This window comes from Triticum aestivum, chromosome 2A (genome assembly GCF_018294505.1).
Source record: "Triticum aestivum cultivar Chinese Spring chromosome 2A, IWGSC CS RefSeq v2.1, whole genome shotgun sequence".
NCBI classification, from domain to species: Eukaryota; Viridiplantae; Streptophyta; class Magnoliopsida; order Poales; family Poaceae; genus Triticum; species Triticum aestivum.
The window spans coordinates 637,424,599-637,448,077 of NC_057797.1; the positions used below are offsets into that span (position 1 = coordinate 637,424,599).

Sequence of the window (23,479 nt, forward strand, 5' to 3'; positions counted from 1 at the left end):
CTGCATCTTTGACGGTGCCACACCATCACATACACACCTAGTCCACACCATACAGGAGGAAGCTCACAGCTGAGCAAAACTGACTTAGCAAAACTGACTGCTAGAGGGCTAAAAGAATCTCCAATAGGTGGCCTATAATCGGGCACCAAAAGGTGGTTGGAGCAACTTTGCAAAACCATAAAGTGCATTTTTACAACACTAAAACCCTTCAAGTCCAATTGATGGCCTAAAATAAAAGTGAAAGCGGTAGTCACACCACAATTTTTTTGTCTTCAAATGCATATATACACCAATATATGAGCTATGACTAATTTGAACTTTTCAAAATCATCACACATAACTCAAAAAATATCAAATTAACCAACGAATCCACATATTAATTTGAAATGCAAACCATAGCGTCTAGTGCATCGTATCAAACATAGTTCATCGTTGAAGCAAACAAAAGTGCACATAAACATAAAGGTATCATAGCCTTTCAAATTTCCTCTTCTCCGTTGTCACTTGCCACAGTGTCGACAATGGTCTCGTTGTGAACATTGGCCTCATGGCCATCACTAGCTTTTTCATGTTCATGTCACATGGTGCACCATTGATGCCGTCACCTTGACCTTGACTGAAGCCAGCTCTCATGGCACCCATGGTGTTACCAAAGCCATCTCCCATGGCACCCATTGTTCCACCAAGACACCCATTATGCCTCCACCCATCGTACCACAAAATCCACCTCCTATAGCACCCATCGCACCACCATAGGCACCTCCCATGGCACCTATCATTTTTACCAAAGCCACCTCCCATGCATCATGTTCATCAAACCACCCGTGAATCCTCCCATGTTGCCACCCATTCCTCCTACCATGTCGCCCCCCATCATGTTGCTCATAGCATGCCCTCCTTTGCCAACATTTCATCGCGACGAAGATCAACATGTATGCCTCTTGCTTCACGCCAAGACAACTTATGTCCATGAACAGAAGTCTTTTCGCTTTTTCCTTGGCGCCCTTAAGTTCGTCAACAACCACCTTCCTCTCCTCGAGCTCCACCGTCCGCTCCTCTGCAGCCTCTTCTCCTCTGCCGCCGCCTTGCGCTGCTTGGCTGCCGCCCTCTACCCCATTTCTTTCATTTTCAAAAGCCTTTTTTTCTTTATTTACAACATTTGTGAAGTTAAAAATGCATCATCATCAGCACTACAAATGCACACACAAAAATTAATATAAGCACATATGCACATCATCATTGCACTCATCTCCAATTGACAAAAAAATGAAAAACAAGGGATTGTTTTACCTCTCCGACATTTCGTCGAACATGTTACCGAAGACGGCGATGAGCGTTGACAGCTCGTTCTCCACGGCTGGAGGTGGGGGGGGGGAGTCCAAAAGAAACAGCCGCCACCGAAGAAGTCGCAGTAGGCGATGGAGCGGGAGGGGAGGGGGCATGGTGACGGGATGAAGGGTTCATGCGGAGGCCTCTTTCCCACCGCCGCCGCCTCATTGATTGGTCCCGGCGGTCTTCTTCTGCACCGGCAGCTCCTTCTCGGTGGGGGCGGTGGGTCATGGGGACGCAAATCCACCGTGCCGATTAGGGGGACATGGAGGCGCCGGCGAAGGGTGTATCAGGAGAGGGTGATGCCGCCATGGTTAGAAGAGCCAGAGCGGCTCGGTGGCTGCGGGGTTCGAGGGGTCATCCATGGGCTGGGCTCCATCAGCTGTCATGCGAGCGGCAACAGGTGGGGATGCGCATGGCGCGGGAACTTTCAGCGTGACGGTTGGCGACTCGTGCGTGACCGACTTTGTTTTGCTCCAGCCACCCAAGTGTTGCAAATTGGTGTTGTATTTTAGGTGTTGTAAATTTTGAGTAAAAGAATTTGTGTATAGGGCATCTATAGAAGCACCGTTTTTGTCCCCCGGCAATGTAAAAAGCGGTTAGGCCCTATTATAAGGCACCTATTAGAGATGCTCTAAGAATCGTTATCTCTGTAATCAAATTTTCATTGCTACTTGGGAATGAGCAACCCTCTCTCTTTGCTCAAATGCGTTCCCGTATGCGCCTTCTAGCGTATGCTATACGACGATGTTACAAATGTAATGTCTAGCCTCATACACAACATGCGTATTTGTGAAAAAAGAGAACTATGTACTCCAAAGAAATCCAGAGTCTCCAAAATTAAGTGGCATAGAGTGCGTCAGCAATGAGCAGATAATGGCGCGGGCGAGTGAGGAAGCTAGTGAGTGTGAGTGTGCAACAGTAAAGTACTTGGCTGGATCCAACGTTTGCCCCCGATCACTCTCAAATCTCCCCGGCCAGACGGCCTGGCTCGGAAAGCACCTAGCCGGCCGGAGCCCCACCGGCGCTTGCCGCTGGGCACCTCTGCCACCTATTTATATCACGTACGCCTAGGTCTCTCTCCCTCCAGACACGCACTCTCCCCTCCTTCAACTAGCGCTTTGCGGCCGTTGGTCCTCCCCTCGATCCAGTTCCTCACCTCACCACACCAAGAGCGCAACCCACCGCGTCTCCCCTTCCTCTAATCTTCCAATTCCAACCATCCCTTCTCTTCCCTCCTGAGCTCCGAACAGCAGGCATGGACAACCAGCAGCTCTTTGGTTCCTCCTACGTGGACACGCCTTTCTTCGCGGCCAATGGTACGTACGACGCCGCGCGCCCCCGGTGTTTGCGCATGCGATGATGCAGCTGCAGTAGCTTCATTTTCACCGGCCAGGACACGCATGTGATGCCCTTTTTTCCATGTCGTTGTTGTGTGTGTGCAGGCACGGCGCAGCGGGAGAGCCAGCCGAAGGCTCGGCGCAGGCGGCGGAGGGCCGCGAGATGCGGCGGAGGGGATGGTAACGGCTGGGAGATGGACGGAGGAGGGGACCCCAAGAAGCGGCGGCTCACCGATGAGCAGGCGGAGATGCTGGAGCTGAGCTTCCGGGAGGAACGCAAGCTGGAGACCGGCCGGAAGGTGTATCTGGCCGCCGAGCTCGGGCTCGACCCCAAGCAGGTCGCCGTGTGGTTCCAGTACCGCCGGGCGCGCCACAAGAGCAAGACGCTCGAGCAGGAGTTCGCCAGGCTCAAGCACGCCCACGACGCAGCCATCCTCCACAAATGCCACCTCGAGAACGAGGTAAGCTTGCTCATACACACTCACACTGGCGTACATACAAATTCCTCTTCGTTCTTGCACAAGCTGACTGCCAGCCAGGTGCTGAGGCTGAAGGAGAAGCTGAGAGCGACTGCGGAGGAGGTGCAGCGCCTCAGGTCGGCAGCTGGGATCCACGCCGATGGCGGAGACTCCGCTGGCGCCGTTAGCGTGTGCGGCGGGAGCCCGCGCTCATCCTTCTCGACGGGAACCTGCCAGCAGCATCCGGGTTTCAGCGGGGCAGACGTGCTGGGGCGGGACGATGACCTGATGATGTGCGTCCCCGAGTGGTTTTTCGCATGAATTAGCTAGAGTTTATGGTGGCTATGCCGATAGCAGCGTGTTCGAGTGTTTTTTAATTAGCATGAAATAAAATCTCCCACAAAATAGGCGCTATAGCTGCTCGGGAGCCTCGCCGCTACGCTATGGCTGCCGCCGCCAAATCCTCCACAAATCCCTCCAAAGGGCTTCAGAATCAGCAAAAACCTCTAGAAATCATCTGTCCCGCCGGAAAAGTTGTTGCTATTTGCCGCGATTGTCTGCTATGCGGCCGCTATAGCTGCTGAGAGTGGCCGCCCTTAAATCCTTTCTCCGGCGATTTTAATCTTTGGTTTTTAGCCTGTATATATGGGGTGATTTGAAATTGACACGAGCTGGACATCAACTACATGCTGATCGATTACTATTCTAGTTAGCCATAGTTTTAATTATTAATTAAGTTGGGACGATCTCTATGCGTGCGTGCTGTTTAATTATGTATGGAGAGTGTGTATTAATGGCAAAAGCTTGCAAGCTAGCAAGTGTAGTACTGGTCGCTCTCTTGAAGATCAGAGATGATGTGTATATGTTATCATTTGATATATATTTTACTTCAGCCGTAAATTGTCTTCTTAGTGAAGCACTATGTATGTACAAGTTGGCAATCATCTTTGCAAATGAAGCTCTAAATATTGATGATGATGTTGTTGGTGGTGACTGGTTAGTACAATATACAATTTCAATCTGTCCAGTAATAACATATTAAAATGATGATTATTTGTTGGTTTTGGTAAAATCAATGTAAAATCCAAAAGGATGACATTTTTCACGGCCAATGATGATTATATGCTCTAACGTACAAAGTTTGTGTGTTAATTAGCCCTTGTGTTCTAATATAACTTTGTAAAACATGAAATTTATTTATATCAGTTCATTTCCCCATACTACTGGCTACATGGTGCTTTCGCTCCTATGTACGTACTTATACTCCAACTCTTTGGTACAGTTAAGTGCGCGACTGTAGAGCTTACATGGATTAACTTCAACAAATTCAGGTGTAATTAAGAACTGGTCGCAAAATATATGGAACTCAGATTATTATGACCTTAACCCTAGCTAGACGGAGAATATTAGACAACAGCTGTCATAAAATACTCTTCTAACCCAAGACCGAATGAGTAATTAAGTTGCATTTTGCTGAATTTGAAATGTTTGTGCATCGAATTTTAGTAAAAACTTAAGAGAGTTTATGGTGATGTGAAGCTTGAGATGGGGAGGGGATTTGTGGCAACAGGGACGGGGGCACGCAGAGATTGATAAATTTGTTTGTGTATATAGCATTTTTGTCTAGTATAAGATTTGATATATGTGTGTAATGCATTGTATAGCGAAGCCGTATACCTGTCCTTTTGGGGTTGTGTAACTGTTCATGTCGGGTGTTAGAAGAGAGAGAGAGAGGATTGGTGGAATGGTTCGTTATACTGCTTGAGCCTCGTGGGCATATATATAGTACATGATCTATTTGAAGTACAAGACAAGCCAGAATATTCCTAGTTTATCATATATTTTCTAATACAATCACGTTACTCAACATCCCCCCGCAGTCACAACTGTAGCGACGTAGACGGTGAGACTGGAGAAGAATCCGAAGGCAAGCCGACGGACACTCCCCCACAGTCGTAACGGTCAACGCATCGCGGAGTCGTGGCTGGAGTGGAAACCAACGAGGTTGCTCAAGCAGGCGGTAGCCCTTTGTGCCGTTTGTCGATGTAGCCGAGAGCGTGGGTGGTGTAGCCGTGGTCGAGGTAGCCATGCGAAGAATGCCGTGGTTGATGTCGAGTCTGGGTAGCAGGTGTCGAGGAAGTCGCCGTGGAGCCGCAGGTGCAAGAGGGCGCCGAGTTAGCATGGGTGCAATGGTGTCGAAGTAGGGGTGCGCCGGGAAGAAAATGTTGTTGACGACGCGTCGCAGCGGGTTTGCCAAGCCCGGGGACACATCATGGACGAAGGCACGCACCGGTGTTGCCAGCACCGGGAATGCGTAGACGGACGAAGACGAAGTTGACGAAGCGCCGACCAGGCTTGCCAGGCCCGGGGACACGTCGTGGATGAAGGCACGCGATGGTGTTGCCAGCACCGGGCATGCGTAGACTGGGACCTGCACAAGCTGTATGCCATGTCGAAGAAGTCGGAGAGGCCAACAGAGAAGGACTCGACGACAGTTACGGCGCCAATCGGCGCAGGGCCAATGTCGCCCGCAGTTGTCGGAGTAGATGAAGCGGTCGGGGTAGATGACGGCGACGTTGGCGACGGGCTGGTGCTAGACGAAGACGAAGGGGGTGGACGGGCGGCTGCAGCGGCGGCGGCCGAAGAAGAGCGCGGCGGCGGTGCTCGAAGTAGGCGAAGAACCCGACAGCATGACGGAGACCGGCGCGGAGGTGGCGTTCCCGCGCCAAGGAAGGCGGCGCGAGACATACCACGGGAAGTCAACGCGCGTGGACGACGAAGGGGACCGTGGGCCTCTGCGCTACGGCCCGAAGGGGCGATGCAACGGCGGCGGGCAGGTCGGGGTGATGGCGGGAAGACCTCGGGGCGGCGGCAGGGACCGCGGGCCACGGCCCGACAGCCCGAAGGGGCGGCACGGCAGAGGAGTGCGGGTCGTCGGTGCAACCGCGGGGACGGCCTCTGGATGGCGGTGTGGACCGCGTGCCATGCTCGCTACGGCCCGACAGGGCGATGCAGTGGCGGCGCGAGGGTCGGTGCCGCCACGGGGACGACCTGGAGCAGACGGTCTCTGGGCGGCAGTGGACCGCGGGTCGCGGTACTACGGCCCGAAGGGGCGACGCATCGGTGACGTGGGTCGGTGCAGCTAGGAGAAGAACCACGGGGCGGCGGCGCTGCGGCCCGACGGGGCGACGCAGCGGCAGCCCATTGCTCGATCGGTAGAGGGGCGCGCTGAACTCGGGACGGTCTTCACGGGGCCTGCGGAGGCGCGCGCAACCAACGGGCCAGGTCGGTCGCACGACGTAGATGAGGCGGATCGCGGCGGCGGGCGGGTGATCAATCCGATCGCGCGCGAGGTCGGGGACGCCGCTCGGTGGAGGCGCGGTGGCAGCGGAGTCCGAGATGAAGCCGGCGGCGGCGGGCGGCAGGGCGGCTATGATTAGCCACTACATGGCGCGAGGCAGTCGGGTCGGGGTGATGCAGGAGTCCCGGTCGGAGCAGGGCGGTGACGGCCGTCGTAGATCGACGGGCGGGCTGTCGCGCGAACGGCGGCGGTGAAGGGCCGCCACATGACGCGAGGCCGCCGGGTCGGGGGGACCGGCGGGCCGACGCAAGGACGCCGCGCGAGGCCGCCGGGTCGGGGCGACCGACGGGCAGACGCGTGGACGACGCGCGCGGACGACGCGCGAGGCCGCCGGGTCGGTCAAGAAGCCGGCCGATCGCGCCGGTGTTGGAGTAGAGGCGCACGGGGTCGACGGCGACGGTGGGCGACGCAAACCGGATCACATGGACCAGAAAACCAAAAAAAAAGACGCTGATCAAAGCGACCGGCGAGAGAGAGAAAATCCGGATCAAAAGATCAGGAAAAAAGACTCTCTAGGGCAGCTGGCCAACACGACCGGCGGACGAACCCTAGGTACGGGCGGCACGGCCCCCGACGGCGGTCATGAAGGCCGACCGCCCCAGGGGCAGCGCGCCGGTGCGGAAGCGGCGGCAGCTATGGTTTAGGATCGACTTGCGATAGATACCATGTTAGAAGAGAGAGAGGATTGGTGGAATAGTTCGTTGTATTGCTTGAACCTCGTGGGCATATATATAGGAGTACATGATCTATTTGGAGTACAAGACAAGCCAGAATATTCCTAGTTTATCCTATATTTTCTAATACAATCACGTTACTCAACATCGGGTAGTCTAATATACAATAAGTGAATCTAACATAGACAAATAACAGCGAAAGCAAAACCATTCATTCGGACCATTCATCCTTTCATGTCTGTCCTTCTAGTTCACTCTCATCCTATAAGAAATACCACCCTGGAGCAAGATTTGTTATTCTTCGCATCTACTGAAGTACATTAAGGGTATCAACAACACGAGTGGACTTCTATCCGAAGATTTTGCTAAAAAGGCTTTGTTCTGCTTGTATATTTCCTGTCCATAACTGCTTGTTCTTGTATAGCAATTTGAAGTGAATAATACTGGTCGAATCTTGTCGTTAATGTTTTTCTTTTGGGTATGTATGACTCAACTCGCTTGTTTAGTTTGTAGTACAAATATGTTGGATACATTAATTCGTTGTGTTGTGAAGTGCTGCGATATTGTATCTTACAAGGGGAATAATACTGCTACGCGTGTTATTATGTATCTAAAAACAAATTGTGGTAAGTTATAGAGACTGAAACATAATATTTGGAGTCATACCATCCATTTCGTCTTGATGAAACTTAATCTATTCAAATTTTAGTTAGTTTATTGGTTTGAATTCATGACTACTAAGATTACAGTGTACTCGCTTGTTTAGTTTGTAGTATCTATCTGTTCGACATATTAATTCTACTATGAAATATTACAATCTTGAAACTTGCAACGGCAATACAACTGCTAGGCCTATAGTTATCTATGTAAATCAAAGTTGTATTAAGTTACAGAGGGTGACACTTAAAGTTTTAGTATTAAGTTACTAGTTCTATCAATGAAACTTACAAAAATTTTAGTTAATTTATTCATCTGACTCCATGACAAATAATATTTTAAAAATGCTGCCATGGAATTACCCTATTGGAATGAAATTGATTGGACTAATCCACAAATGTAATCATCATCGTCTTAACTTGAAACTTAGTGTTATGTCCGTGTATTAATAAATTTACTTCTATCACATGATACATATAAATATTTATTTACTAAGTGTAGTTTGTATCACATTGTCATGATCAATTTAGTAATTGTTCTAACAAATTAAGAGAAATATCAGTATTAATGACCTATTTTGAGTTCTCTTTAACAAAACTTAATTGATCAATTTATGGTTTTGGTTACTTTTTGTTAGCTTGTTCACACAACATGTCATTACGATACAGTGATGTCAGCCAAACTAAAGTTTCCATTCCAGATAATAAAGATCAGGAGTGTAGTTGAAAATCTACATTAGACGTTGATCATGTACGAGCTGTTTTGGATGGGTGTTCAGAGTACAAAAGTCGATGGTTACATATATCAACTTTGATGGATTGTTGAAGTTGCCTGACAGATGTTGACCTTAAGTACATTAAATATCTTCAATGTGACTGATATAAGGGAACAGTGTTGCAATTTGTCAGAAGATAGGAAAGTCAATCTTTATGGCAATGATTTGGAAAAAGTGTTAAAAAAATCCTTGTGAACAAAGATAGATCAATGCACATGATGATTAGACATATATATGTCGATTCTTTCGAGGATAATATTGGTATGATTGGAAATTATAGTCATAGTCTTGAATAAGTTGAGAACTTTTTGGGAATGGAGTTAACAATAAAATCGAGTCAAGCTGAAAATACATTGTTAAAGGCAACAAGTGTTATATTTATTACGAGACACTTGATAACCCCATCATCAGAATCGTCTACACAATTGTTGACTATTGGTCAGCTCTTTATAGGAGTGAATACACAACTGATTATAATTGGTGTGAGTGTGCAATGAACTTTCGTGTTGGTGCTATTAGCGACCCAAAGCAACAGATGAATTCAAATAGTCATGTTATATTTTTTTTCCATGATTGTCATCAGTTTTTGCAAGTAAGTTATCTTGTGATTCATGATATTTGAAATGACATATTGCTAGTACTAGCAAAACAGCCCGTGCGTTGTAACAGAAGAAAAAGATACCACATGCCTCTAACCCAAATAATCACAAGTCAAGAAACCAATAGGTTCATGTTCTTTATTTCAACATGGCATCCCATCTTGTTGCCATTTGTCCATCATCACAATCTCGCATATGATGATCATAGTGCTTACAGAACCACAACGTCCTTAAATCTGGTCAATCGTAAGCCGTCTCTCTCGTGGCATAAGATGAGGTTTTTCTCTTACTACATTTATTTCGTCTCCAATTTGTTTGTGCGCTATGGATTAAGGTTGCACTATAAATAGCATTTTAAAAATGGTTAAGAGGTACTCCCTCCATCCCGTAATATAAGAGCGTTTTTAACACTACACTAGTGTCAAAAACGCTCTTATATTATTATATTATGGGACGGAGGGAGTAAAAAATAAAATCATATTTGGATTTATCTTTGTGCCAATCTTTTTCATTGACAATCAAGTTCTTACTGGTCGGAGGACATATAATGAACTTCCAAGAATTACAAATTATGATAATCGGCAGATAAAAGATATAATTTGTAGTTCAAAAAAGACATCTAATAGTGTAACAAAAGACACCCAAGCGTCCGGTTCCTCCCGGTGCGAGCCCAGCAGGAGGTGAAAGAGGAGGAGCCCACGGGCCGCGGCAACGGTGCCGCCGCTGCAGGAGGAGTAGGCGGCGGCGGCGACGGCTGCGGTTTAGGGGCCCGCGCAGTCGCTGCCGCGGCAGCCGCTGGCGGAGAGCAAGAACATGGGGCGGGAGTACGGCAGCCAGTGGCTGAGCTGCACGACGCGGCACGTGCGTATCTACGACGCGTACATCCACATGGAGACCAACGCCTTCGACCAGACGCAGACGGACAAGCTCACGCTCATGGTTCGTCTGGACCGACGAGACCTACCAGATGGTCTACAACGAGTTCCAGGACCTCGTCGACCACTACAAGGTAAACTAACTAACCATACCACCATTCGTGCACTACGTGGCAAAATGAACATTTTCATGTTCATCTACTTCTGATACATTAAATCTACCAAAAATTTGGAAACCAGCTTCATGTAGCAGAATTTTCTAGCATGGTAGCAAGAAATGCTGGGGTATATACTAGTCGTGCCATGTTGATTTAAAAAAAAAACTAGTGGGAGTGTCGGACTGTACTGAGTTGAATTCTGCTGTTGTTAGGGAGCTCCACTGTCGGAGTACACGCTTCGTCTGATCGGCTCAGATCTTGAGCACTACATCCGCAAGCTGCTCTATGACGGGGAGATCAAGTACAACATGAGATCCAGAGTGCTCAACTTCAGCATGGGCAAACCCCGCGTCAAATTCAACAGCAGCCAGATCCCTGATGTGAAATAGATACATACAACTATGCTAGCTGACGGGTTGTATCTACGCACTTGATGCACATTATACTACAAAACAATACATTGTCTGTCAGACAACATCTTGCCGTCCATAAACCTTCTATCTGAAAGAGATGCTGAGCAAACAGGGTCGTGACTGAGTACCAAGATAGACTACTAGTTTCTCGTAGCATCACTTCTACGAGTTGCGCTGACAAATAACAATACCACGGGAAAACCTCAGTTTCTCATTCCATGATCTTGTAAAGTTTGAAATCGTCACTCCATGGCCTGAATTGGTCCTCATTCGTAATATTCTGCAGAGGAATAGAATAAATTGTTAGGGACACACAAGTTAGTGGGTAGTCAGCCCTATCTAATCTAATAACCCACTAAGAGAAAATGCACTATATGAGAAGAAAAGGAAGCTGCCACATGCTGTTAACAATTAAGCAATATGAAGGAATCAATTTTGTGTCTTCCAAAGTTCTTCCTTATCGTTTCCTAATCCTCCCAAGTCCTTCTCATTCACAATGCCGTGCCGTCCTGGCCATCCTCATCACGCTAGTTACCCTGTTGTGAACTAGGTTTGTACCATAACTTTTCAAAATTAGCAACAGGAAAAACCCATACTGATGCACCGTGGCTGCTAGTACTTTGCAACTCCATGCCAGTAAGATAGGACAGATTAATGCTGCAAATAAAATCATTAAGAATGATTTGTACCATTAGCAATGATTTGTACCATACTGGCGTGATATTTAACAGGTCAATATTGGGCTGTATCCATTAACAAAGAAGTAACCTAAACACAAAATAAATAGATTTGCTCTAACTGGGAACAGGTAAAAGATACTACTATTACAATTCAGTTCTTTAACAACCGGTGGAGCCATTATTGTTAGAGGCTTGATACTATGCAGGCATGCAAAAAGGGTTATTACGAAAAAATCAAAGAAATGGTATGAATGAGGTTACCTCCATCCAGAAGAAAAATCCACGCAACAGAGCTAGCTGATTGGGTTTGCTGGTGCTTTCTACACGTACTTGTTTCGCAAGATCTGGAGTTAAATATTAAACAACGTGTTAATTAATACTACAACATGTAATCCATCACGTTAGAGAACATAAGCAGTGTTTATTAAACAGCCAAATACCACATTACTTCAAACCAGGTACGTACCAATATGATTTGCTACTACTTTCTCGTCTTATTGGGAAAGACAACTTCTCAAGCAAAACAGCCATTTATTATACTCTGTAGCAAATATAATGAATCTGTTGGGAATTTATCTTTGCACTCCCACGGACCTTTGGACATGTGCTGAAAGTTCATTAAGTTACTCAATTGTTAAGTCCACACAGCACATTCGTTATCAGTATATATTACTCCACAACAAACTACTTCAGGCATTTGTTTTTTTAGTCGGCCCTGGAGGATCTCGATTCATTAAAAAAGAAGAACCGAGTTGTCCGATTAACATAGGGAAAACTGAGCTAAAAACGTCACAACAGCCCACACAGGAAACATCGGCCTGCCGACCTGACCACCTACACAAAGACACACACGGCACTGAGAAGAAAAACATTGTTGAGGTTGTCGCGGAGTGCCATCTGTCATCACCCCTCCACGAGCCATTTGTTATGAATGCACCACATTACTCACGTATATTAGGCATAAACAAATACAGAGGACACTCAGCATTGGAATGCTAACATTACAGGATAAAGGTTGGTGGCTTGGTCCTGACACCTTCAGTGGCCACTGGTCAGCAGAGATTTCGTCGACTGCCCGAAGAAAATGGTCATGAGGACACCTTAACTTCAGCAGAAGGGGGTCTCCTTGCAGATCCAGCTTGCCCCATGACAAGCCCAGAAGCAACGGAATGTGTGCGCGATCTTTTCTCAATCATCGTGTCTAAGGCAAGGTCATAGGTGTCTGCCAGGGCAGCGGCAGCTGGACTTCTGATGATTTTTTTTTATTTTTTTAAAAGGAGGATCACCCCCGGCCTCTGCATCATGCAGTCATTGTGCATAACGTAATTGTGTTGCTAAGCTGTGGCCTCTCTAAGGTTAGCACAGATACTTCTTTTCTATAAATTCATCGAGATGCAAGCTTTGCATTTTCTCAAAGAAGACAATAAGCATTACATGACAATTTGTGCAACAAAATTATGAAAATGCCACAGCCCTTTTTGTTTTGAAGTCCTGCTAATTAAGCTAGGCTTACAGGGGTTTAAAGTGTATCTATAGAAAGTGTATGTCCACCATAGATTCAAGCAAAACGTCAGCAAGCTATTCTGGGCATAGATTTAACAACCGTATAAGCCAAATCACGGAAAAAGCGCAATGGTACAATGTCCAAAAGGAAAATGACAATTGCAAGCAAAGACAACCACAAGTGTGTAATAAATAACAAGACAGACTGTTCGGTAAGCATGGAAAAGCGATTCTGATCCTATGCAATGCATAAAGTTACTTCAGCCAGGTGATTGAAATAATTGTCAGAAAATACTTCAACAATGAAAGCAAGAAGGAAAATATTACGTAACAAAAATCCAAAGAACCAAAAAAAAGTATGCACATAATATGAAAGCAAGCATACCTGGGTGACAATCAAAATATGATTGCACCCTTTCATGTGTAGAGTCGTAGTACTTCACACCGCTGCGCGTCTGCCTTTTCTTTGTTGCCGGAAGGCGAATTCTAGCATTGCCAAGCAGCATATCGTATTCTCCCTGGCTAAATGGTTTGCGGAGAACACGGATCAACCTTTCCTTGAATTCTGAATCTGGCCTCTCCATGATATGTGTAGGCCATACAACACCATCTAAGCCCTGTGAAAAAATGAACTTATCACGACTCACGAGTATGTAGAATATGAGAAATATAGTTTAAAAAACTTTTATAATAAGGAAAAATCTAACAAAATATTTGAATGATCAGTTCAAACCTAAAGATTTTTAACTGGATCATATAGGCTTTCTGAGCAAACCTGCCATGCATAATATGGTAAGTGGATAATTTTCCTTTATTTTGTCAATCTTAATGTTACTGTGCTCATCTCTACCATCGTCATACTTTCTTTCCTTTTTGCTATCCCCAAATTGACCTGGGCTAGGCTACCCAAACTTGAGCTGAAGCCTAACATGAGAGAAATGTTGTGGATATCTGGTGGTGGTATATGTCCAGATTTCCGTAGTCAACGGATAACTATCCTGTCTTTAATATGTACTAGACAATTGCCCGTGCGTTGCAACGGGATTAGCCCCTGATTGCACGTCTATTATTGTATTATTGTTTTTGAGAATCCACGTATATTATTATATTGATACGCTAAAATCTTACCAAATCTTTGTATGCAATCGCCATAATTTATCTGCCATTTTATTGTTAAACACTTATTTGGTAAGAATTTAATGACTTGCCAACAAAATATGTGTTTATTTTGGTAAGACAATAAACATGAGACAATTGAATGGATGAGAGAAAAATCAAATATGGGAGGAAAAAATCAAAGAGGATAAGGAAAGAGTGGGACGTATATATGGAAGGTTAGACGAAAGAAAGGTGAAATGGGAACCTTACGTTCTTTTTAAGTATAGTAGAGATATCCTCTCATAAATGGATGCATCGCCAAACATTACTTGAAACTTTGAGAGAAGAAAAAGGAAACCACACACACAACTATATGTTATAAAAGTCCAGATTGGTCAGAAACAGACATGTAACATGTTTTAGAATTCCATAAGAAATACAACTCTATATTTGATTTGTCTCAAAAATTCAATTTGCCGTATTTGTGTAGTCAAAGTGTGCTGAAAGAAGCAAAGCACCATGAACTCAGAATGTTCACTTGGATACTAGAGTGATCCCCTGTTGGATCACTAAACAGAAAAAGGTGATGAAACCAAGCGTGCAGTCTTCCTTGGGCTTGGTTGCATGTTATTTTGCTCCATCCAAATTAGCACAGACCTGGTTGCGTGATATTTATTCGAGGCAGATCAAAGCATGCCATGGCTCATGCCAATCCTCCCTCCCTAGGCCACTTGCTTGAGGTATAATAACGGGCCGTAATTGCACTAAAGGCAGCAAACGAAAACATTATTGAACAGATCATTGATGCCAATTTCTGTACTTTTTTTATATTAGGAGAGGGTTGTAATGCGTGTATATATGCAAGAAAAAAAATACAAGTAGAGCCAAAGGAGACAAACAAAAATAATTGAATTCACTCTAAAATAAGTGTGTTCTGAATGTTAAAGAGAGGTGTGCATTAAATAGTTTATTAAGTCATAATCAGGAAGTGCCATGTATTGCCCCCCAGGACACTGTACCACCATAATTTTGTAAACAGCATGTCATTTCAATCAAGAAATAAGGCGAGCGAACTGGCATTTTCTCAAACAGGTAAGTTGGAGGAACTACAGTTGATCATATCGGCTCAAATTGAATGGTTACAGATGCAATGAATGCCCCTCCATATTTAACAAGTACTATACACCACATTAATTTATTCAGAACTAATGTGATGCAAAATGCAGCATTGTAGTTTTCAGGCATGCTATAGGAAGCATCAACATCAACATCAACTAGGCACATTGGTACAAGACATAATACTGTTCTAGCATGTCGATAGACTCTTATGTCGCGTATCTGCCGACGACCACAAGTATAAACCACAGAAAATTTATTCCTCACTGCTGAACACATATTTGCTCTTTCTACTATACTATTAACCAACAGTGCAGACTGGGGACAAAAATAAAAGGCATAGGAAATCAAATCCTCACCGAAGCAACGTGAGGCTCAGCATCATGTCTTGAATTCCTTTCTCTGTTCACAGTATTCAGTGTTTTCACAGGCAGGCCCCTCGACGGCTTCTCTTCATCATCCTCCAACTTGATCTTCTTAGCACCATTTTTCACCCCCTTCTTCTCCTTCCAACCCTGTTCGCACAGGTATGCCATGGGCTTACTCTGCTTTAGGCAGTAGGCAGTATTTAACTGGAGGAGAGGGGAAATGGAGACGATTTTTTCTTTACCTGTTGCCAATGCGCAGGGGAATCGAGAACACGAGCGTTCAGCGGAGGCCTACCCGTGCTAATCACTGGCACCTTCTCCTCTTCCTCCTCCTCCTTGATCTTCTCAGCACCATTTTCTCCTCCGTCCTTCTCTCCCTTACTCTGTTCGACCGTTAGCACAAGTGTGTAACATGAGCTTACTCTGCTTTAGGCACGCGGTAGCATTTAACTGCAGAGGGGAAATGCACACGATTTTACCTTCTGCCGATGCGCAGGGGAATAATCGCGCATACGAGACTTGTTCTTCTGAGCACGATTTTTAACTCCTCTACCTTGATCTTCTTCTTCCTCCATCACTTTGATCTTCTTACCACCATTTTTTGCTCCTTTCTTCTCCTTCCGGCCCTGTTCGCACAGGTGTATGCAACATGCGTTTACTCTGCTTTAGGCAGGCGGCAGCATTTAACTGAAGGGGGGAAATGGAAACGATTTTACCTTTTGCCAATGCGGAGGGGAATCGTGCACACGAGCCTTCAGCGCAGGCCTGCCCACCTTCCTCTTCCCCTTCCCCTTCTCCTTCCTAACGCCGCCGCCGTTCTCCCCTGAAGCAGCCCGGGCAGCCGCTTCCTCCCCATCCTTCTTGTCTGTCCCAGCAGCCCTGTCCACCTGTCCGTAGCTGAGAACCTCGCCGTCCATCTCGAACACCAGCATGTCGTCAACCACCCGCGTGTGCCTCCAGAATGTGCTGTAGTGCTCATCCATGTCCGCGGTTTCGTTCCCAGGGATCTCCGCGGGGAGTTTCTTCTCCTCCACCGGGCGGTCGCCTCCTTCCGGGGCTGGGGAGGGGAGGGGGGCGCTTCGGGCTTCGCCATCCTCGGGCTGCTCGCACTTGTTTGCGTGGGGAGGGGTGCCGGGACGGCCGCGGGCAGGGCGCTCGAGGGCGGAGGAATGGCCGCCGGGGTGAAGGTGCTGGAGGTGGCTGAGGTAGTCGGGGTCGACCTGATAGGCGCTGATTCCTTGGGCGGCGAGCTTGGCGGCGACCAAGTCGGCGGAGGAATCGCCGTCGGGGTGGAGGTGCTGGAGGTGGCTGAGGTAGTCGGGGTCGACCTGATGGGCGCTGATTCCTTGGGCGGCGAGCCTGGCGGCGACCAAGTCGGCGGAGGAATCGCCGTTGGGGTGGAGGTGCTGGAGGTGGCTGAGGTAGTCGGGGTCAACCTGATGGGCGCTGATTCCTTGGGCGGCGAGCTTGGCGGCGACCAAGTCGGCGGCGGAAGCCGGAGCGCGTGGCCGCGGCATGGTTGGGGTTTTTGGGACTGGGTTGGTACTCTAAGCCTCTAGGCCGTGAATGCGAAGAGACGCATAAGCTAAGTGGGAACGCAGGCGATTAATTGGAGGCTCGCTCGTGACACAGTGGAGTACTCCGCGAAAGCGAAGAGACGCCACAGGGACAGCTGGACAGGGGAGCGAAACATGCCGCTTTGGGAAACCATCCAACGGCGCCTGGTAGGTGACAAAAGGTCGTCCGTCCGTGACGTCTTCTCGCTGTTTCTGGCGTCTTCTTAGCGACTCTGTGCGCGATCTCGTCGGCGATCTCTGCCGCTAAATCTCCACCAAAATCATCAATACACACAAATCCGTGCCTTGTTCCTCACCTCTCCTAGCTCGTGCCCAGATCCCAGCCCTCCTGTAGGGGATCCTTGAGAGGCCCATCGAAGGCAGAGTGAAACAGCCAGATTAGGATTAGTGAGGAGTGAGGAATCCAAGATCAGAGAGAGGTGCGAATCTGTGAGAGAACCCATCTCCAGAAGCCTTCGTCTCTACTAAGAGGCGCAGGGCCTTGGGCGAGTGGAGGCGGAGGATTTGGAGGCGTACAGGCGTGCCACCGTCCGCCCGCCCCAGAAGCTCTCAGCCTCAATGGGGGATCTGAAGCATGCATTCCTGGAAGGAGTTGAGGGGAAGCTCAGGAACCTGCAGCTCTCCGAAGCCGAAAAGAAAGGAATCAGGATTGGAAGAAAGCAGGCGTGCTCCTCGCAGGTGAGCAAGCTTCAGGCAGTAGGCAAACTTTTTTCAGAGAGACTAGCTAGAGCAGAACATGTGGGAAAATCGCTGGGAGCTGCGTGGAGCCCTTTCTTTGGTGTAGAATGCAGTAATCTTGGCAGGAACAGATTTCTATTTACTTTTCACCAAAAGGCTGATAAGGAGAAGGCTCTAGATGCTGGACCATGGAGTTTTAACAATGATTTATTGGTGATGGAAGATTTTGTGCCTAGTAAAACCATAGACGATTACGAATTCAGGACAATTCCTATATGGGCTAGAGCTTATGGTATCCCGATAGGGATGATGAGTAGAGAAACAGCAGAATTGGTCGGAGAACAAATTGGAGAATTTATTGAAGCAGACCCGGATGTTAATGGTGATTCAATGGGAGTATTTATGCGGATTAAAGTGCGAATAGATAATACAGTCCCAATCATGAGGTTCATTACATCAGTTATCGAAGAAGAAGAACAGGAGCAAGGAAATGAAATGATACTTGGGAGAGATGATGGAGACATAAATGAGAGCAAAAAGGAGGAAAAGATCATCTCCTTTACATACGAATATCTCCCTGACTTCTGCTATAGTTGTGGCATAATTGGGCATACTGAAAAGTCATGCCCAACTAGATCTAGAAGAACAGGGGCCAGACAGTTTGGACCATGGCTGCGGGCTATCATGCACAAGGGGAGCTCAAGTGAAGAAAGAAGCAAAAGCCCAAATGATAAAGGTAGATTCTGGCCAAGCAACAATGCAGGAAGCAAGGGGAGCAAACAAGGCAGTGATGGGCCATCCTGGCGAAGAGATGAACCAAGCAGAGATGAAAACAAAAGACTAGGAATTGGGGAGGAAAAGGAAGTAATAGGCCCTCTCAAGTTAAAACATGAGGAGGACCAGAAACTAACGGAAGGAAGGAAACTAGACTACAGCACCGCAGGTATCCCAGGTGAATTCCTTTCGGAGAAGAAACAAATACCGGAAGCAGAAGGCAGTAAAACCGAACATAACGATAATATTACCACAAAAACAAATCAAGGGTCAGAGGGGCCAAAGATAGATATGCCAACAGAAGAGAAAGAAGGGGCCAAAAAAGAAGAAGAAAGCAAAGTCCAGAAGCCAAGGAAAGACACAAAGCAAGGTACTTTCAAGCGTTTCGAGAAAAGGGGAAATCGACAATACTATTCACTTGTGACAGAAGCAAAGAAGAGGAAGGGTGACACAATGGATGTCGATGATGAGTTAGAGTTAGCGAAGAAGGCGAAGATGGAGGTTGATGGGGATGCAGAAAAAGAAGAATGCACTAACTCGGAATATGGGAACGCCGGGCTGCAGGGTCAGCCTGGCGAGTCAAAATGAGAATTTTAGTGTGGAACTGCCGGGGATTGGGGAACGGCCCGGCAGTAAGAGGACTTCTGGATCTCCAGAAGCAGGTGGACCCCGACATCCTTTTCTTATCTGAAACCAAGAGGGATGAGAGGAGGATGGAAAGATTTAAATGGATGTTAGGGATGGGGAACATGGTAGTCAAAGATTGTGAAGGGAAGAGTGGGGGATTGGCGTTGCTATGGAAAAAAGAAGTAAATCTAGAGCTGCACAACTACTCTAGATATCACATTGATGCTATAATAGAGGAAAGAGATGGTTTCAAATGGCGATTTACAGGCATCTATGGAGAACCAGCAAGTGACAAAAGGAAGATAACATGGAGGTTAATGCGCATCCTAAATCAGCAGTTAAACCTCCCATGGTTATGCGCTGGCGATTTTAATGAGATCATGTATAATCATGAGAAGAAAGGGGGGCCAGCTAGAGCACAAAGCCAAATGGAGAATTTTAGAGCAGCTCTAGCAGACTGTGGATTGACAGATTTGGGCTATGTGGGGGACAAATACACATGGCGCAATCAGAGTTGGGATGTTAAACGCTTTGTTAAAGAAAGATTGGATAGAGCAGTGGGGACAAAGAGCTGGTGCACAAGATTCCCTTACTTCAAAGTTTTAAATGGGGACCCATACCACTCAGATCACAGACCAGTAACCATCCAAATAGAAGAATCTGAGAGTTCACATATGCCCAGGAGAAGGATTCGCAGCTTCAGGTTTGAAGCTAGATGGTTACAAGAAGAGGAATGTGAGTTTTTGGTTAATAATGCTTGGGCTAAAGCTAGCATACAAGGGGAACATAATACCCAGGGGATGTTACGCATGGTAGCAAGAGAGTTAAAGGACTGGGATGCTAATGTTTTAGGCGATCTCCAAAAGCGTATTAAAACCCTTAAGAAAGAACTGGAGGAGGTACGCAGAGGGGACATCAACCAAGAAGGAGTCAGCAGAGAGCACTTATTAATGGAGAAGGTAGACCGTTTGGAACAGCAGCAAGATACGCATTGGAAACAACGAGCCCATATTAAATGGTTGCAAGATGGTGACAAGAACACATCCTTCTTTCATGATTTTGCCTCCGAAAGAAAGAAAAGGAATACCATTAAGAAACTTAAAAGGGAGGGTGGTAGTTGGGTGGAGGGGCAGGAACATTTGAAAGAGCATATTGCAAACTACTTTTCAAATATATTCTCCTCCACGATGACAGGAGATAATGGGGAAATTATGCGAGTGGTGCAGCCAAAGGTGACGCCAGAGATGAATGACATGCTATGTGCTGAATATACAGAAGAGGAGGTGAAAAGAGCCTTAGATAGCATCGGTGACTTAAAAGCTCCAGGACCTGATGGTATGCCAGCCATTTTCTTTAAAAGGTTTTGGAAAACAGTGGGGAACCAGATCACTAAAGAAGTTCTGCATATATTGAGAGGAGGAGATATGCCTGAAGGATGGAATGATACCCTAATAGTGCTTATTCCGAAGAACACCAAGCCAATGAGCTTAAAGGATCTAAGACCTATAAGTTTGTGCAATGTGGTATATAAGGTGGTCTCTAAGGCAATCACAAATAGACTCGAGGAAATTCTCCCCCACATTGTCTCCCCTAATCAGAGTGCCTTTGTACCCGGAAGACTAATTTCAGATAATATTCTATTGGCATATGAACTAACACATTTCCTACAAAGGAAAAGAAGGGGTCTCGTGGGCTATGCGGCTATCAAACTGGACATGAGCAAAGCCTACGACCGCGTTGAATGGAAATTTTTAGAAGATATGATGAAAAGATTGGGTTTTGATAGGAATTGGATCAGACTGATAATGAAGTGTGTCTCAACTGTCAAGTACCAAATCAAGGTGAACCAAGATACAACTGATATGATTACACCCCAAAGAGGACTGCGCCAAGGAGATCCACTTTCCCCTTATTTGTTTCTCATTTGTGCTGAGGGGTTCTCCTCTATGTTATATGAAGCTGAGATGAGGGGATCACTAAAAGGAATCAAGGTATGTAGGGGAGCCCCCTAGTGTAAGCCATCTATTCTTTGCGGATGATTCATTACTTCTATTGGAGGCCAATGCTGAAAGTGCTCAGGAAATTAATAGAATTCTAAATCTTTATGAAGCTGCTTCAGGACAAGTGATTAATAAAGATAAATCCTCAATACTATTCAGTGCAAACACAAGGCAAGGGTTGAAGGAAAAAATGAAAAGCATTCTGCAAGTTACCTCTCAAGGTCTATTCCCAAGATATCTTGGTGTTCCATCCTATGTGGGTAAGGCCAAAGCAAGAACCTTTGAGTATGTAAAAGAGAGGGTGTGGAAAAAGATCCAAGGATGGAAGGAAAAACTCCTATCGAAAGGTGGAAAAGAAATCCTCATTAAAGCGGTAGCACAAGCAATCCCGGTGTATTCCATGGCTTGCTTTGATCTAACCAAGACCCTATGTGAAGAGTTGAGCAATATGATAAATAGATACTGGTGGAGCCAAGTGGATAAAGAGAATAAAATACATTGGGCTAGCTGGGAGAAGATGACGAAGACGAAGAAAACAGGAGGCTTGGGATTTAGGGATCTCCATGCCTTCAATCTTGCCTTGCTCATTCAAAACCCAGCTTCCTTATGTGCGCAGGTCCTGTCAGCAAGATACTACTCAGATGGCTCAGTTCTTCAAGCCAGGCCTAGAAGCGGCATATCCTACACATGGCGCAGTATACTAAAAGGAGTAGATCTGCTCAAGAAAGGGATCATATGGAGAGTAGGCAGTGGTAGCAACATCAATATTTGGTCTGATCCCTGGATTCCAAGAGGAAGTACTAGGAGAGTCATCACACAGAGGGGTGGAAATATTGTAACTAAAGTAAATGATTTGATTGATCCTACCACAAACAATTGGGATGAAGACTTAGTTAGACAAACCTTTCTCCCTGAAGATGCAAATATTATTCTACAAATCCCAATTCATACACATGAAGATGATTGCATAGCATGGCATTATGATAAAAAAAGGTATATTTTCGGTGAAATCAGCTTATAGAGTTGCTGTAGACACCACGGCTCGTGAATCTATTTCAGGACTAACTTCTTCCTCAAGTACAGATGAAGATACATGTGGTTTTAATTGGCCAAAGTTGTGGTCGCTTCCCCTCCCCAACAAGGTTCTTCACTTCTTATGGCGCATGTCCACAAATACCTTACCACTGCGCATGAAGCTCCAGCAAAGAGGTATGCAAGTTGACACCCGTTGTCCAATCTGTTTTCGGTTGGATGAGGATGGTGGCCATTGTTTCATTAAGTGTAAGAGGGTAAAGGATGTGTGGAGGAAAGCTCAGTTGGAGCATGTCAGATTACAAATTCTAGATTGTACTGATGCACTGAGCTGTATGGAGAAAATATTGAACCTCAATGAAGAAGAAAAAATTAAATCATGCCTGCTTCTCTGGAGTTGGTGGCATGAGAGGAATAGAGCAAATGCAGGAAATGAAATTAAACCTTCTGATGAAATATGTCATTCTATTAACTATCTTTTTATGCAATTTTCTAAGGTAAGGCAAGAAGGGAGAATACAAGAGCAACAACAAAAAGAAAGATGGTCCAGACCTCCACCGAAGATCTTGAAAATCAACACTGACGGCGCCTACCTGAAGGAATCAAATTCTGGAGGTTGGGGCTTTGTTATCAGGAACGATTGTGGTATGGTAATAGCAGCTGGTGCAGGAAATTTGGGGCAAGTTTCGAATGCGCTCCATTCGGAGGCAATGGCAATGTTGCATGCCATAAACGCAGCTATTCAGATGGGTTGTCACTGTGTCATAATGGAGACTGACTCTGTGCAACTTCAGTCAGCAGTGAACAATGAAGACTATGATCTCTCTACATTAGGAGCTATTTTCAAAGATATTAAATTTAAGCTGAGAGTAAGCTTCAATCATGTAACTGTTGTGTCTTGTCCTAGAACTTGTAATGTAGTGGCACACTGTTTAGCAGCGTATGGTACTAAACTAGGAGCTGGCATAAGTGAGATTTGGCTTGATGAATGTCCAGACTTTGTAAATGACGCTGTTGCTGGCGACTTGTCCAGCATTGGTTCTTAATGGAATGTTTCGTGTTCTCTTTCAAAAAAAAACGGCGCCTGGTTGGCTGATGAACAATGGTGGAGCGCACACTTGACACTTCAGTTGGGTTTGGAGCAACTCATAATTTTCCGAAACAGTGTTGCTAAGGCCCTGTTTGGTTCATAAGTCCTAAGGCTAGCCATAGTGGAGGTAACTTACGTAGTAACTTAACACATCTCAAGACAATTTTGCTTATGTGGCAAGTATTTAATGAAAAGAAAGGTGCTTGGAGTAACATAAGGCTGATTGTATTGGGGAGTATCATATACTAGTATCATGCATATGATACTAGTATATGATACTACCTTCCTAATGCATAG

At 46.1% G+C, this 23,479-nt stretch overlaps 3 protein-coding genes and 1 pseudogene across 8 annotated transcripts; 3 read left to right on the top strand and 1 right to left on the bottom strand.

The window, feature by feature from the left end:
• Positions 1 to 2,290: 2,290 nt before the first annotated feature.
• LOC123185780 (homeobox-leucine zipper protein HOX14-like) lies at positions 2,291 to 4,057 on the top strand. 2 transcript variants are annotated; one of them, XM_044597603.1, is made up of 3 exons: positions 2,292 to 2,648; positions 2,775 to 3,130; positions 3,209 to 4,049. In XM_044597603.1, the coding sequence occupies exons 1-3, from the start codon at positions 2,588 to 2,590 to the stop codon at positions 3,446 to 3,448; spliced, it is 657 nt and encodes a 218-aa protein (XP_044453538.1). In that variant the 5' UTR covers positions 2,292 to 2,587; the 3' UTR covers positions 3,449 to 4,049. The 2 variants fall into 2 exon arrangements, with proteins under 2 accessions (XP_044453537.1, XP_044453538.1); XM_044597602.1 differs by having other exon boundaries at positions 2,291 to 2,648; positions 2,775 to 4,057.
• A 2,079-nt stretch (positions 4,058 to 6,136) lies between these two features.
• On the top strand, positions 6,137 to 10,892 carry LOC123191803 (NAD(P)H-quinone oxidoreductase subunit M, chloroplastic-like; annotated as a pseudogene).
• On the bottom strand, positions 10,538 to 17,057 carry LOC123189931 (ABC transporter F family member 4). Of its 3 annotated transcripts, XR_006496049.1 has the most exons (8): positions 16,121 to 17,057; positions 15,884 to 16,030; positions 15,647 to 15,787; positions 15,396 to 15,551; positions 13,208 to 13,439; positions 11,786 to 11,926; positions 11,581 to 11,663; positions 10,538 to 10,919 (listed from the first exon to the last, which is right to left on the bottom strand). XR_006496049.1 is itself a non-coding variant. In XM_044602451.1 (7 exons), exons 1-7 carry the CDS (start codon positions 16,919 to 16,921, stop codon positions 10,851 to 10,853), a joined length of 1,629 nt encoding a protein of 542 aa, XP_044458386.1. In that variant the 5' UTR covers positions 16,922 to 17,057; the 3' UTR covers positions 10,538 to 10,850. The 3 variants fall into 3 exon arrangements, 2 of the variants coding, with proteins under 2 accessions (XP_044458386.1, XP_044458387.1); XM_044602451.1 differs by lacking the exon at positions 11,786 to 11,926; XM_044602452.1 differs by lacking the exons at positions 10,538 to 10,919; positions 11,581 to 11,663; positions 11,786 to 11,926; positions 13,208 to 13,439 and adding an exon at positions 14,383 to 14,684.
• Positions 17,058 to 17,431: 374 nt separating this feature from the next.
• Positions 17,432 to 23,182, top strand: LOC123189932 (uncharacterized). Of its 3 annotated transcripts, none has more exons than XM_044602454.1 (3): positions 17,432 to 17,659; positions 22,144 to 22,269; positions 22,595 to 23,182. In XM_044602454.1, exons 2-3 carry the CDS (start codon positions 22,217 to 22,219, stop codon positions 23,136 to 23,138), a joined length of 597 nt encoding a protein of 198 aa, XP_044458389.1. In that variant the 5' UTR covers positions 17,432 to 17,659; positions 22,144 to 22,216; the 3' UTR covers positions 23,139 to 23,182. The 3 variants fall into 3 exon arrangements, 2 of the variants coding, with proteins under 2 accessions (XP_044458389.1, XP_044458388.1); XM_044602453.1 differs by lacking the exon at positions 17,432 to 17,659 and adding an exon at positions 21,679 to 22,053; XR_006496050.1 differs by lacking the exon at positions 17,432 to 17,659 and adding an exon at positions 21,685 to 22,053 and having other exon boundaries at positions 22,590 to 23,098.
• Positions 23,183 to 23,479: the final 297 nt, after the last annotated feature.

What these genes read in the sequence shown, in the direction of transcription:
- LOC123189932 (XM_044602454.1), top strand. Translation starts at nt 22,217, where the DNA reads ATGGCGCATGTCCACAAATACCTTACCACTGCGCATGAAGCTCCAGCA. An exon ending in CATGAAGCTCCAGCAAAGAG is followed by an intron (nt 22,270 to 22,594) that starts GTATGCAAGTTG and finishes TTCTAAGGTAAG; the next exon opens with GCAAGAAGGGAGAATACAAG.
- LOC123185780 (XM_044597602.1), top strand. Translation starts at nt 2,588, where the DNA reads ATGGACAACCAGCAGCTCTTTGGTTCCTCCTACGTGGACACGCCTTTC. An exon ending in GCCTTTCTTCGCGGCCAATG is followed by an intron (nt 2,649 to 2,774) that starts GTACGTACGACG and finishes GTGTGTGTGCAG; the next exon opens with GCACGGCGCAGCGGGAGAGC.
- LOC123189931 (XM_044602451.1), bottom strand. Translation starts at nt 16,921, where the DNA reads ATGCCGCGGCCACGCGCTCCGGCTTCCGCCGCCGACTTGGTCGCCGCC. An exon ending in CCCCTGCGCATCGGCAGAAG is followed by an intron (nt 15,788 to 15,883) that starts GTAAAATCGTGT and finishes ACGGTCGAACAG; the next exon opens with AGTAAGGGAGAGAAGGACGG. An exon ending in CCCCTGCGCATTGGCAACAG is followed by an intron (nt 15,552 to 15,646) that starts GTAAAGAAAAAA and finishes CTGTGCGAACAG; the next exon opens with GGTTGGAAGGAGAAGAAGGG.